General features: G+C 41.2%; 1 protein-coding gene and 1 long non-coding RNA gene across 2 annotated transcripts; one reads left to right on the forward strand and one right to left on the reverse strand.

Annotated features, from left to right (window-relative positions):
- Nucleotides 1-3,185: 3,185 nt before the first annotated feature.
- Nucleotides 3,186-8,470, reverse strand: LOC120402806. The gene is made up of 3 exons (XR_005597294.1): nucleotides 8,303-8,470; nucleotides 6,661-6,774; nucleotides 3,186-3,422 (listed from the first exon to the last, which is right to left on the reverse strand). It is a non-coding gene; the product is annotated as an uncharacterized LOC120402806 (long non-coding RNA).
- FOXA1 (forkhead box A1) lies at nucleotides 7,416-12,686 on the forward strand. The gene is made up of 2 exons (XM_039533187.1): nucleotides 7,416-7,791; nucleotides 10,309-12,686. The coding sequence occupies exons 1-2, from the start codon at nucleotides 7,717-7,719 to the stop codon at nucleotides 11,569-11,571; spliced, it is 1,338 nt and encodes a 445-aa protein (XP_039389121.1). The 5' UTR covers nucleotides 7,416-7,716; the 3' UTR covers nucleotides 11,572-12,686.
- The last annotated feature ends 876 nt before the right edge of the window (nucleotides 12,687-13,562 follow it).

The raw sequence follows: 13,562 nt of genomic DNA on the forward strand, positions 1-13,562 counted from the left end.
ATAGTATTCTATAATATTGCAACTTTTTTTTATGGAAGGGGAGCCCGAAATTGCTTTGCCCCCGGCCCCATGAATCCTCTGGGCAGCCCTGGGGTGAGAGGGAAGAACCTTCCACAATCCCCATCACCCAAAATGTGAGCTATCAAACCCACCCTTCCCTCAAGAAGAGCCATTTCACCTAGAGTTAGTAGCATTTGCATAAGCACTGCCAGCCACGGACAGTTCTGCAGCTTGTGCCTATAGTGGTATGGAATTATTTGATGTATTATGGCCTTTAAAGTTGAGCCAACCTTTTTCTAGGATAGGTAAACCTGCTGCAATTCTAGGATTTCAACATTTTGCCTGGAAAACCACATATATTTCCTATTTAATAGGTCCTTTGTTAGGGCTAAAGGTCCAGTTCAATAACAGTGATTGTTTTGCTTCCTTACTTCTCTGTTGAAAGCCCCACCTGAAGCCTGAAAGATCATGTTTGTTGTTTGAGTTGGATTCCACAGTAGGAAACCATAGGGATTTGTGCATGTTTTACTCAAATTCTCTCCTTAGCTACTGCTAGTATGTTACGATAACTCCAGAGACAAGGTGGGTAAGGTAATACCTTTTATTGACCAGCTTCCATTGGTGAAAGAGGCAAGCTCTCCAACTCACACAGAGCTCTTCAGACTTGAAGAAGAGATCTGTGTAAGCTTGAAATCTTGTCTCTTTCGCCAACAGAAGCTGGTCCAATAAAAGATATTACCTAACCCACCTTGTCTCTAATATCCTGAGACCACCAGAGCTTCAGCCACACTGCACAATTATGACTCTTAACTTTCAAAATAAACAATGTGTTTTGAAAATTGGATTTGTGAGAATGGGTACAGGGCACCCAATATACAAGATAAACGTTTATTTTTACAGTTCCATAAATTATAATATAAACATTACACCCAACATTCAAAATAAATGCTTATTTTTGACACTGGTGAAAAAAAGCCAATGTATTTTAACAGGTCTGTTTCCATACTTAAAAGGATCGACCCCAGGCCACATATAAATGTGGGTATCCTGACAATTTGAAATATCCAAATAACATGTATATATCTAGCAGCATTCACAAAAATTAACTTAAGGTATGTACTACATAGCTTAATTGGATGGTAAACTATTTACCAAAAAGTATGTTGCTTTAAACAAATAAGACATACATTTCCTTATTATCCAATGGTCTTTGTGTCCAATTGTAATGATTGGACAGCCACTATTTATTTGTAGTTTTAATTTTAAAGATCTGTTCCCCTCTGTAACTGGTTTAGTACACAGATATTCTCTGATCGGTTTTAGAGCAGGAATGTGGACGATGTAACCAGATATATTCTGATACCTAAATTACACCGGAATTAAATCTAGAAAAAGAATGGATGCTAACAAATCAATCCAAAACGTAGGATAAAAAAAATTCCTGGCAGTACAGCATCGCTACAACAATGTGCAAAGCGATATCTCCCATGACTGTGGGGGAAAAAAAGAACTTTGTTACGTGACTAAATTGTCACAATCAAGTAATTAAAGAATCCGGAGTTGTTAGGGCCGGATCCTTAGCGGTGTTGTTGCTGATACTCAACATCTTTCAGGAGCTGCTCAGCACCGATCAGGATCGGGACCAGAAGTAACTGTTTTCTAAACCAATGTCTTCTTTTATATCTTCTCCCCCCTCGATACTTCATGAATCTGATGGACCGGATCCTGTTCTCACCGACTGCAATGTGAGCAGGATCGAGCCCTGTGTAGGCGAATAACTTATCGGTGAACCTTCAACTTGCAAAGTTATCTGCTTCATTTAAAATAAAGAACTCGGGGAACCCCTACTACTGCTTGGTGGGAAGAATTCTTGTGCATCTGCGCTACAAATTCTTTGCTTCCTCTATTAGGAAAACATACTGTCTAGTTTGGGGTGTCAGAGAGAGAGAGAAAATACAAGAGAACAGGTTAAATGCTGGAGACTACTCTATTATTGGACAATCTGCGAGTCAGTCACCCAACTGGCGCGACAAAAATGGGGGTAGGAGAGGAGGATGGAGGCGAAACACACGAATTCCCTGGTGACATTTGTGTTGATTTCATCAGTCAGACTTCCTGGCAATTCTCCAGAATCCTGATCCGGGTAATAGTTAATTACCCATTATTAATAACACGTGAATTCCAAAATATTGGTAATTTTGCAGAATTTCTCATATAATGTGTCCCTTTTATACTTGTGTATAGTTCCTCTTTAAAGGAGTGACTCTGGACTGTATATGTTGTCACCGTCTATAGTTACAGGCGCCCATTCCGTTTGGATTTATTGTAATATGGAAATAGCACTAAGCCCTGGCGGTTGACAACAGTTCTGCTTTAATCCTGTATCTTACAATCACACCTCTTTATTTGCATGAGAGTGAAATTAAAGGTAGAAGAATCGATTCATTTGAATAGCTTAATCGAGATTTATTTTTCAAATGTACCATTGTATTCGAAATGGGCTTTTGCCTGTAGACACCAGAGGAGATAAAGGATTCAATTCAGAACGAAAAAGAGTGTTGTCCGTTTGAGTGAGATCACGGAACCATGTAGTGTAGTTAAATGTCACTTGTACAAATGATTCATCAGACATTTAAAATCTACTTCCCTGTATGTTCACTTTAAGGAGAAGAAAATTCCTTTTACAGTTTAGCAGGATAAACAAAGCAAGCAGAAGCTAGGGGAAGAGACACTCCATTATTTCAAGGCAGATCATTAGTTAAGGAAAAACTACTTAACTGACAAAATCCGAGGCAAGAAAAGTTCATGTGGAAAAGACTAAAAGAAACCGTTGACCCAATAAAGTGTTCTTACCTGTCGAGGCAGGTAAACTGATCCCAAAAGAGAGGAAAGTAAATGCAACCTTATCGCATCTCACCTGTTCGTGAACTCCTCCTGCTGAGCGACTCAGAGTTCAGCCCTTAAATCAAAGACAGATTCGAAAATGGGTATCGTGTGAGTCTGAGGCATACGTTTAAAATAAAGAGATTTCATATGCTGGGCTGGCCTGGGAGATGTTAAAATGCACGACGCTATATTTTGCCCAAAAATTGCTATGGTGAACCTTTTCATCACTGTTGACATTTCACTGCCGAAGTGGTTTTATTCAGTCTAGATACTTGCATAAAATTGCATTTTGTCTTGGTATTTACCGGATTCTTCGTGGAATTCAGATGCTCTTTAAATCAATCGAAGTACGTTCTGGGAGTGAGAAAGGAGGATTCAGGCTTTCACAGTTTGCGTTGTCTCTGCCCAGTATTGAAAGGAAACACTTGCTACACTCTGCGATCTGGCAACTTCAGGATTTTCGTTGTATTGCCATTCGTGTGCGTTTTTGTATGAAATGGAAGTAATAGGATTTTCCTGTTTCTGCCTCTTCTCTTCTGTAGAAAAAAAGCAAGCTGCTTTTTACAGATAGATAGATAGATAGATAGATAGATAGATAGATAGATAGATAGATAGATAGATACCATCACCAAGTTTAGACCAAACAACTTTAACCCTTCCCCATAATACTCTAATAATATGGAAATTCTTTCTGATAATGACCAATTCTAAGGTGCAGATCTGCAATTAAATTTATATACGGGAAAATGAAACGAAGTCTATACATTAATGTAAAAGAAAAATATCCTTAACTTTATGGAAAACGACAGATGATTGAAACAGCTGCACATGTTAGTGATGTGTCCCTTAACAGAACATCTGTTTAATGTCGATCAGACGATCTCATTTGGCTAAAACCAAGAAGCCACTTCAAATTAAATCTGAAGAATTACCTGCAGGTCCTGTCCATTTCAAAAGCAAACTCTCTCCTTAATTAAGCGACAAAGTTATTTTGTTCTAGGAAAAACAATTAAACAGCTTTTCCCCCTCTGGCTCTCTCTCTCTTTTTTTAAAATAACTCCTGATAATTTAAAGTTTTGTTTCTGGGTTTAGAGGGTTTGTGAAGAAATGAAACTGTGGAGAGGTTGGAATATAAAAATAACTTTTATATCTGGCAAGTTAGTATGAATGGCAAACACTAATTTCCCCCAACTATATTCTTCAGTAAATGAGATGACAAATAGTCCAAAAATATGCCATTTCACCTTGTTCATTGTCATTTTTTCCCTACCTGAGGCCTGCCGGGAATACCCTTACTCAGAAATAGTGCACAAAACTGATTGTGTGTACAAAAAATTGTGTGTTTTCTGTAAAATAAGTAGGATAAGTTGTGACTCGCTTATAAGAACAGCTTCCATTAACATATTTTCTAATTGTAATCCTGTTATTCCTCCCCCCCCCCCCATCTGCAACATCCTGCGAATTCTGATGCGGAGAAATCACTGAAAGGAATTGAGACTCTGACCCCCGTCAGACAATTCAAAGCCCCTCCCCGTTCTGTATTATTACTCTGCAAAACAAACGACTTTGAAGAAAATGATTTCAGGGATTCGTTATAAATAGGCACAATCCGCACTAGTTCGATAAGAGGGAAGGAACCAGGGATACACTGTTATAGCCTAGCAAACACACTTCAGCAACTAGACTCATCCCAAGAGGTTTTATCTGGAGTCACCCACTCACATCTTAAGAAGAGTCTCCTTTCTTTCTTGCCTAAAGTGACTTAAAAGTATGCAGCTGACGTCCAGATCATCGGGCATGTTATTACATAGCGTTTCAACAGCTAGCTGGCTAGAGCGATCGATTGACATGTACCCTTTTTAAATACCCGCAAAAGATAACCGCCCTGATCCCCAAGGTTAGATCCACCGCTACACTCAAGAAAGTGTATGGGAAGCCAGTCTCTCAAACTGCAGGCTGCAGTGCAGTAAAGGGGAGTGGGCATTGCGGGAATTTCCAGTAGCGGCCGATTCTTTGCCTCAGGTAGCTTGATTTGTAGAAGTGAAAACTGTTGTAAGAAGATTATAAACTGCAGTTGTTCATGTGCTATTACACCCTGTAGTTGTGTTTAAAACAGGTATGTGAGTTTGACGTAGCAGCTGGACAACAGGAGGCGCTGTGACTTTGTTTAGTCAAATAAGTCTCCTGTACACCTATAATTTCAGTGCAACAAAATTGTCTCACAGTTGCCTTTCAGTAGAGGAAACCTACTATTTAAAAGGGGGCTGATTCTTTAATCAGTTATGTGTGCTGATATCATTGCTTATGTGTTTTAGATGGACGGAGAATGTAATTTTAAACAGGTTGACTTTTGAGCCAGCTAATATTTCTGCTGCACTTTGCCTTGTGATGTTTCTATATAATTTTGCAAGTGTATCTAGCAAACATGTGGCGTCGACAGTCATCTTCTTTTCGTGGGTTTTAGCTGATCTCTTTTGGGAGCTAATATATTTAGACAGTTGTTCACTAGAATTACATTGCTGCGGAAAATAGGATACTATCTTGCTTATCTCACATAAACGAAGAGTAGTTTGTAGTCTAGTCACCTGAAATAGAGAGGACCTTTTGCTGCTGAAAACCCCGCAAGTTTCATAGTGCATTTGTGTGTACTTGTGTATTATCCAAACAGAACCAAAAATTTTGAAATAAACAAATGACTCAAAAAGTACTAATTCATAGATTGATTAGTACTCATATGATAGATAGATAGATAGATAGATAGATAGATAGATAGATAGATAGATAGATAGATAGATAGATAGATCCTGCATTGTTTAATGATATTGTCTCTTAGTACGTTCCATGTGGATTTTGTTTCAACCTAAATCTTTTATTTACAGTGTGGCCATTTTAAAAAGCGGATTGTAATCCAATGCCTTTATCTTTTTATTTCTTTAACGGCACATTTTCATCCCTTGTTCTCGCCTGCTGATTTCAGAGTTTTGTTTGTGTCAAGGATTTAACTTAATTCTGTTGCCAGATTTAATGAAAAAAGGGAAAGAAAAAGAACAAAGGATGGGATAACAACGCGTTTACTAGACAACTTAAAACCTATTTCTTCAAAGCAGATATATTATATATGAGACTATATATTGGAATGTTAATTTATTTTTAGGTACTTCAATAAGAAAGTTGTCTAAGGTGTGATGCACGAGAATAGTAAAAATACAAGGACAGTTAAATGTGGAAGCAACCAAAAGCCGTTGTACATGTCCCATCTGATAACTGGTAAAGAAATTCAGATCACTTGTGTATTTTTAATCTGTTTGCTATGATTCGTATATAATCGATTTTCAAACGTCCAGGAAATTATGAAGTGGTTTATTCCCTGTCCCCTGCCTTTCCCCGAAGGCTTTTTACTACGAAGTAATACAAGTTCTGTCATCGGGACAAACATAAAGGATGTTGCTAAGAAACCCAAGAAGAGTCTGTGATCTTGACGTCAGATCAGAGAATCACAAAAGCTAGAAATTGATATCTTAGTTCACCCAGTTCACCCCCCTACAAGGGCTGGATGGATCGCTCACGTGCTTTTTCACCTTTTAGCCAAGTAAGGTCATTATCAGGCAGGCACCCGCATTTCTTGTGAGAAGTCAGAATAATGCACAATTTAAGTTACTAATCAGGCATCCGCTACTCATTATTATCACTGTTACTGTGGGTGACTATTTCCAAGCAAGCTTCTGGGCTGAATGCTTTCTATAACAAAGATATAAAATGGTTTCAGTGACTCACCTGATGTTTGTCAAATATAGGTTAATGTCAGTGGATCCGCATTCAAGCCGGTGTTCGTGTTTATTGGATGGCTTAGCGTCATGCCTCACCGCTGTGACTCACATGGCATAGTTTCTAAACGTGCGACACAGTAAAAGAATAATAAAATATACAGCTACATCGAAGCCTTGTATGAAGGACTGGACTGGATTTAGTCCATGAACATGTCAGTAGAATTTTGGAAACACATGTTCGAGCACTTTGATTGAAATTGGAAGCACCAAAGTTATTTGTCTTGGTGTGTCGGGAGGCGAGGGGGGTGGGGTGGAAAGTATTGTGTGATGTGATCATAAGACTAGTTCTCATTTCTTGGTGTGTGTTGGCTGCAGTCCTCAGTCAGTACTTTGAAATATATGCCGGTCGCCTAGTTAAAGGAGCATCTACTGTACTTCAGTAAACACAGCTCGGTAATCTCCGAGTTTGGAGGCTGGGTGGCCTTTTGTATTCTATTCAAACAGCGGGGGCTGCCCTTCCTTATCTACTTCGTGTAATTTCTAACGATCCCTGCTAGCATTTCTACTGGCCATTTGAAAGGAGGGTATTTTCCGTTTCTACTCTCCAACCCCCCCATCCCTCCTCCCACCTCTGTCTCTCCTTCTTTCCCCGTAGCTTAAACCAATTACACTGCTTTGCAAATAAAGTGACGCCCCGGGGGAGTTGCAAGCGAGTGGAACTGCCTTGTTTGCAGGTGCATCTCCAGCTTTGTAGGTGCGAACGTCTTTGTGCGGCGGACAAATGGGGAGAGGAGGAGGAGGAGGTGGGCACTTCTGCGACGTAAGATCCACATCAGCTCAACTCCACTCACATCCCAGCCGGCACTTCCTCACTTTCTCAAGTGTCTCGCCCCACACCGCTCCCTGCCTCCTTTTTGGCTTATTATAGACCAGATCTCAACCCCCTTCCTACCCCCCGCCCCCTGAGTTGGCTTCTTGCTAGGCTGGGGCTGTGTCACGCTCCCTTTCCTGCTGCCTGTCTCTTGCAAAAAGGCTGGATGGTTACACCGGGCAGGTTGGCTCCATGATGTTAGGTGCTGTGAAAATGGAAGGGCATGAAACTAGCGACTGGAGCAGCTACTACACCGACAATCAGGAGGTGAGTGAATCATAAGAGCTCCCTTGTTTGCTGCCCCTGAGCCGCTGTGGCGGGCGAGGGGAGGAGGGGGGTGGGGGAGCTGGGTGTGTGTGTAACAATATGGGGAAGCGGTTTGCACTCTAGATCCTGCCAGTGCAAACGTGCCTTTTCCAACCCTGAAGCCGGCCAAGCAATAAAGAAATCGCCACGCTTTCCAATAGCCCAATGGCGTTTCCGTGATAATGGGGCTGCTGCGTGTGCTTGGAGTGAGTGGGAGTGCAGGGGGGAGTTAGCGAGCTCGTTTAAGGAGCGTCATTTGTACTTTTGCACACACAAAAGCGCCCCGTAAACTCTCGGCTCGGTGTATAGGACTGTGCCCGAGCTCTGAGCGCCCTGAGCCCTGGGCTCTCCAGATGGTGCAGTGTGAGGGCCACGAGTTGCAAAAACTCTTGAAAAACACTAGCGCCTTCCGTCACTGTGGACGAGCTTGAATTTTAAGGCCTTCTTTACCCACCGTTTTCAACGGCCTCACCTGTTAATTCTGGTGATTTACTGGGCAAAATAATCAGTCGTTTCGCACTTTGCAACAAGATTTTTGAAACGTGGGTGCGCTTCTGCCTGAGACCGGAGGGTGGCGCTGCTGAGAGTCGGATCAGGCTGGCACCGGGGAACCTGTCTCTTTCTCCATTCCCTTTGCATTTCCATGTTGTTCTTATTTTTACAATATGCTCAGAAGGAACAGAAAGAAAGGATCAAACATAAACAAATGAACAATGATAGAGGGCAAATAAAACACCATTACGGGGTGAATTACCTCCCCTTGGAATATGGATTAAAACACAACAGCGATTGCTGTTTGCACATTTGTGGATGTGGCCGTGTAGCTTTCACACTGGAATATTTGTGAAAAACAACACACTTAGCATTAGACAAGTAACAGAATATCTACAGTCATAAAAAGGAGACACTTCACAGTAGAATTGTACATGTGTAGGGCTATAATGCGGGATATATACTAAATATTTGCACACACATATATGAGTGTATATGTGTTCCCATATACTGATTTATAATGTTGAAGGGGAAAATAAAAGTCATATTAAATACTTAGCTTTTCTGTATTCAATATTCACTACCATAAAGTTCTGGAAGCCTCCCTTTTACTATGTTAGCGACAATAGCTTGTCCTTATTTGTTACTATAATAAACTCACTGTGCAGATTTTTATAAGGGAAACGCATTCCTGTATTAAACTGTTCTGGGAAATAATTATCTCAATATAAATTAAAATCAGGCTTGCAAGAGAAAAAGGCATGGTTGCTTATAATAAGTAGCTGCAAATACTACAGTCCATCAACAAAATAATTAAGCATAGCTTTAACTTAACAGAGTTGCATTTGTTCACTCTTAATTGTAAATGAACGAAAAAGGCCTCGACCCCATTTCTATTAAATTAGATTTAGTACCGGTTTCTATACCTTTACTAAGTTTGGCGATAGATTATAACAGTTCTGAAATGTGTCAGAGTCGTAATTATATTGCACAAAATAAAAGATGATAGAAAATCATAAGGAAACACAATATAGAATTCAGAGTAGTTATACTTTGGGAAGTGTTTTTAAATGTTAAATAATGTGACACATTAGATATAACACAAATAAGGGTACACACGTTATCTTTCAGAAATGTATTAATAAAATAATACCGTCTGAGCACGAACTGCTGGATTTCTTGAAATGGTATATTATTAGCTTGCTTATCAACAAATTTAAATACATGGCAGCCATATGTATGATGATTCTTTTGTAGCAAAACCTAGGCAATTTAATTCAGCCTTGTCTAAAATAGACGTTTGTTCATTTTTATTAGCTGTATTAGTTTTATTAACTAATCAAAACATTAACAATATGGGCACATTCTAAGAGTAAAATCTATCCTGTTTTAGCCAATTGTTTTGCCATTATTTGTAAGTATGGTGCGTGTGCGACTTGTTTTGGTATAAAAAGGTGAGATGGTACTTTAGCGTAACTTTGTAATATAACCGTATGCATCAGCCGTTGGGGATACAAATACAAGCGCTTTTTCCAGATAAGCTCTGTGTAAAAATAGTTCTTCTCACCCCACTACCCTTGTGCACGAAACAGCTGAAAATACAGACAGCATCGTTTCAGTATTATAGTAATGAAGTGACACAATATCAAAGGCAACAAGGTATTCACGTTGGCTGGCAATTTGTAAGACACGTCAGCTAATACTCGTTTTTCTATATTATTACTTTTTGTATGTAAATAGGCTGGAGGTATAGAAGCCAATCAGTTTCAATGAAGCCCGGGTGTCTTGTCTTGCCCCGGACAGTCAGCTCGCCTGCAGAATCGCCGTGGTAACTTGCCTGGGGTTCGGCGGCGTTCTGGCTTTGTGTAAGGCAGTGAGACATCGCCCCGGCCCCTCGTGTAATGAACTCTTAGGGGGTCGCTTTCATCAAGTGTCCTGCCTTCTCTTCCGCTAACCGCCTCTCTTAATCTTGTGTCCCTGCTGTAGGCCTATTCCTCTGTTCCCGTCAGCAACATGAACTCGGGACTGGGCTCCATGAACACCATGAACACCTACATGACCATGAACACTATGACTACCAGTGGCAACATGACCTCCAGTTCCTTTAACATGTCCTACGCTAACACAGGGCTTGGGGCAGGACTGAGCCCGGGCGCCATGGCAGGCATGTCTGCTGGCTCCACAAGCGCCATGAACAGCATGACTGCCGGGGTGACGGCCATGGGGACTGCGCTGAGCCCGACCAGTATGAATGCCATGTCGGCTCAGCAAGCTTCAATGAACGGCCTGAGCCCTTATGCCAGCATGAACCCATGCATGAGTCCCATGGCCTACGCCCAGTCCAACCTCACCAGGACCAGAGACACCAAGACCTTTAAGCGAAGCTACCCCCATGCCAAGCCCCCCTATTCCTACATCTCTCTGATTACAATGGCTATCCAGCAGGCTCCCAGCAAGATGCTGACGCTGAGCGAGATCTACCAGTGGATCATGGATCTGTTCCCCTACTACCGGCAGAACCAGCAGCGGTGGCAGAACTCCATCCGCCACTCCCTCTCCTTCAACGACTGCTTCGTCAAAGTGGCCCGCTCGCCCGACAAACCCGGCAAAGGATCCTACTGGACCCTGCACCCCGATTCAGGCAACATGTTTGAAAACGGCTGCTACCTTCGCCGGCAGAAGCGCTTCAAATGCGAAAAGCAGGCGAACGGCAAAGCCGGTCAGGAGGGCAGGAAAGACCACTCCGGCGCCTCCAATTCCAGCTCCAACTCCCCTTTACACAGAGGTCACAATAAACCTGCCCAGCTGGAAACCGCAACCTCCGTCTCCCATCCCAACCCTTCCACCAGCCCCCCGTCTATGGACCACAATGGAGCAAGTACTGAGCTTAAGACCTCGGCTTCCGCGGCGGCCTCTGCCATTAGCTCAGTCCCCGCCTTGGCCCCCGTCCCTCACCCGCCGCACTCCCTAGCCCATGAGTCCCAGCTCCACCTGAAAGGCGATCCCCATTATTCCTTCAACCACCCCTTTTCTATCAACAACCTCATGTCCTCCTCGGAACAGCAGCACAAGCTGGACTTTAAAGCCTACGAGCAGGCTCTGCAATATTCTTCTTACGGGGCGGGCATCCCGGGCGGGCTGCCGCTGAGCAGCGCCTCCATGGCCGGTAGGAGTAGTATTGAGCCCTCGGCACTGGAGCCTTCCTACTATCAAGGTGTGTATTCCAGACCTGTGCTAAACACGTCTTAGCTCTGCTCCGTCACCTCCCGCACGGCGAGCCTGATTCTCCCTCTCTCTAGCCCGGTAACTAAACTGTCACGTCTCCGCCCGCTCCGTGCAAAAGGACTGTTACTTTATTATTGTATTCAAACGCGCTGTGTATGTTATTATAAAACAGGCCCTCCTGCGAAGTTGAGCGAACCCCCTATTGTACATACCCCCCGCCCCTCGCCTCTGCCCCTCCAAAGATCGCGGTAGCCTTTGCAGGGTGTTATTAACGTTAAAGAGAGAGAGAAAGAAAAGGTTGCTGAGCTTGTAAACTATTTGTTTGTGCTTTTCCATCCCTACCCACTCCCCACTTCTGTGCTCTATAATCTCATGCAAGTTTACAGGTATGTGGCAATACTTTTAACAATACGGAGATGAAGAAGCAAGCAAGTAGACATATAAGGTTCTTTTTTAATTAAAAAGGTTTGAAGGACAATACTGTGAAGTAGCAAAACACTAATCTCTAAGCGACAAGAAAACTATTTGCTTTCTCAGATTATCCTTTTGATACTTGCCAAATACTCTTCGGGTAGCAGAACAGGCATCAGCACAGATGCATGGGCCGGATCCTGCACTCTCATTGATGTCAATGGGCGCTTTGGAGCGCAGAATTTGGGCCAGATATTTCCCAGCGTTACCTGCCTTGGGATTTAATATAAAGTTACAGAGGTCACAGTCAGTTGAATTTTTTTCCTCCCAAGCTGTTACTGAAGATTCTTATTCATCAGGAACTCTCTTCAACATGTGGATGATATGCTTATTTAATTTGAGTCTCTTCATTGTGTACAAATTAGACCTATATATGTATAACAACGTTATTTTTTCCAGAAAATATTGACTATTAGCCCAACGCAAAGAAAGAGGCGAGAGAGCTCGCTCTCTCCTTATATGTGTTTCAGAATAACACGTCCAGAATTTTTTATGGCCGTTTAATTATTGCCATTGTTAGCTTGTTTCATCCAGTGTTAATGCACTTTCCACAGTTTTACACGGTGTTAGCATAGCCAGACGGGTCTTATTATTATTCCTGTTCGCTTTCTCAATGTTCTTAATTTATTGCATGGTTTATATTTTCTTTCTTTACAGCCGAAATTGCTTTAAACAACAGTAAAAAATTACACATGAATTTTTTTTAAAAATGTTAATTTTATAAATGTGATTGTAATTGAAAAATATTTTGATTTAAAATGATAACTGAGAATTTAAGCCGTGAAGTATGTTTTTGATCATTTGCAGTTAAGGACTTTAAATAAATCAAATGTTAACAATGAATGATTTCTGCTATTTTCTTTCAATTGCATATGTGCGAAGGATAGAATAGACTTACATAAAATATAAAAATAGAGGGTGGATATGAAGGCATAATAATTTTAAACGAAAGACTTATTCAACGTTGAATAACTCTAAAATTGTAAACCATAACGGGGATGCTAGCGTTAATAAGGAAAGCGATATCTGCTTTATTAGATTAGATCGATAGATAGATAGATAGATAGATAGATAGATAGACCGACCACACAAGCTCTCTATAGATAGCAAATATATTCATGCATAAACATCCACTTTAAATTTAAAATTCACTTGCTATGAAAAAATGCAATTAGATGAAAGTATAATATCCCTTTCCTTTAGAGTTTTAAGATTACAGAGTTTAGAAATTATCTTAACCGGTGCTGTGAATCTTTTGTCATTTTAGGGCAGGAAAGAAACTGAAAGTATCTCAGTGTGTGTACTGTTTACTAGGAAAGTAAAACTAACATTTTACACTATCTAAACGGTAAAAATCCACAACAGAGGATGCTTTTATTTTAAATGCCATTCGATGCCACCTACTGTATATTTAATCTGTATTTATTGCAAATTATGCAGATGTTTCCAAGTGCAGCTGTGGATAACTAATTTAACAAAACATGCTTGTCCTTCTTAACGCTGTTCCTAAATATGAATTGGTCATAGCTGATATTGTTATGTAT

This window comes from Mauremys reevesii, linkage group 4 (genome assembly GCF_016161935.1).
Source record: "Mauremys reevesii isolate NIE-2019 linkage group 4, ASM1616193v1, whole genome shotgun sequence".
In the NCBI taxonomy this organism is placed as follows: Eukaryota; Metazoa; Chordata; order Testudines; family Geoemydidae; genus Mauremys; species Mauremys reevesii.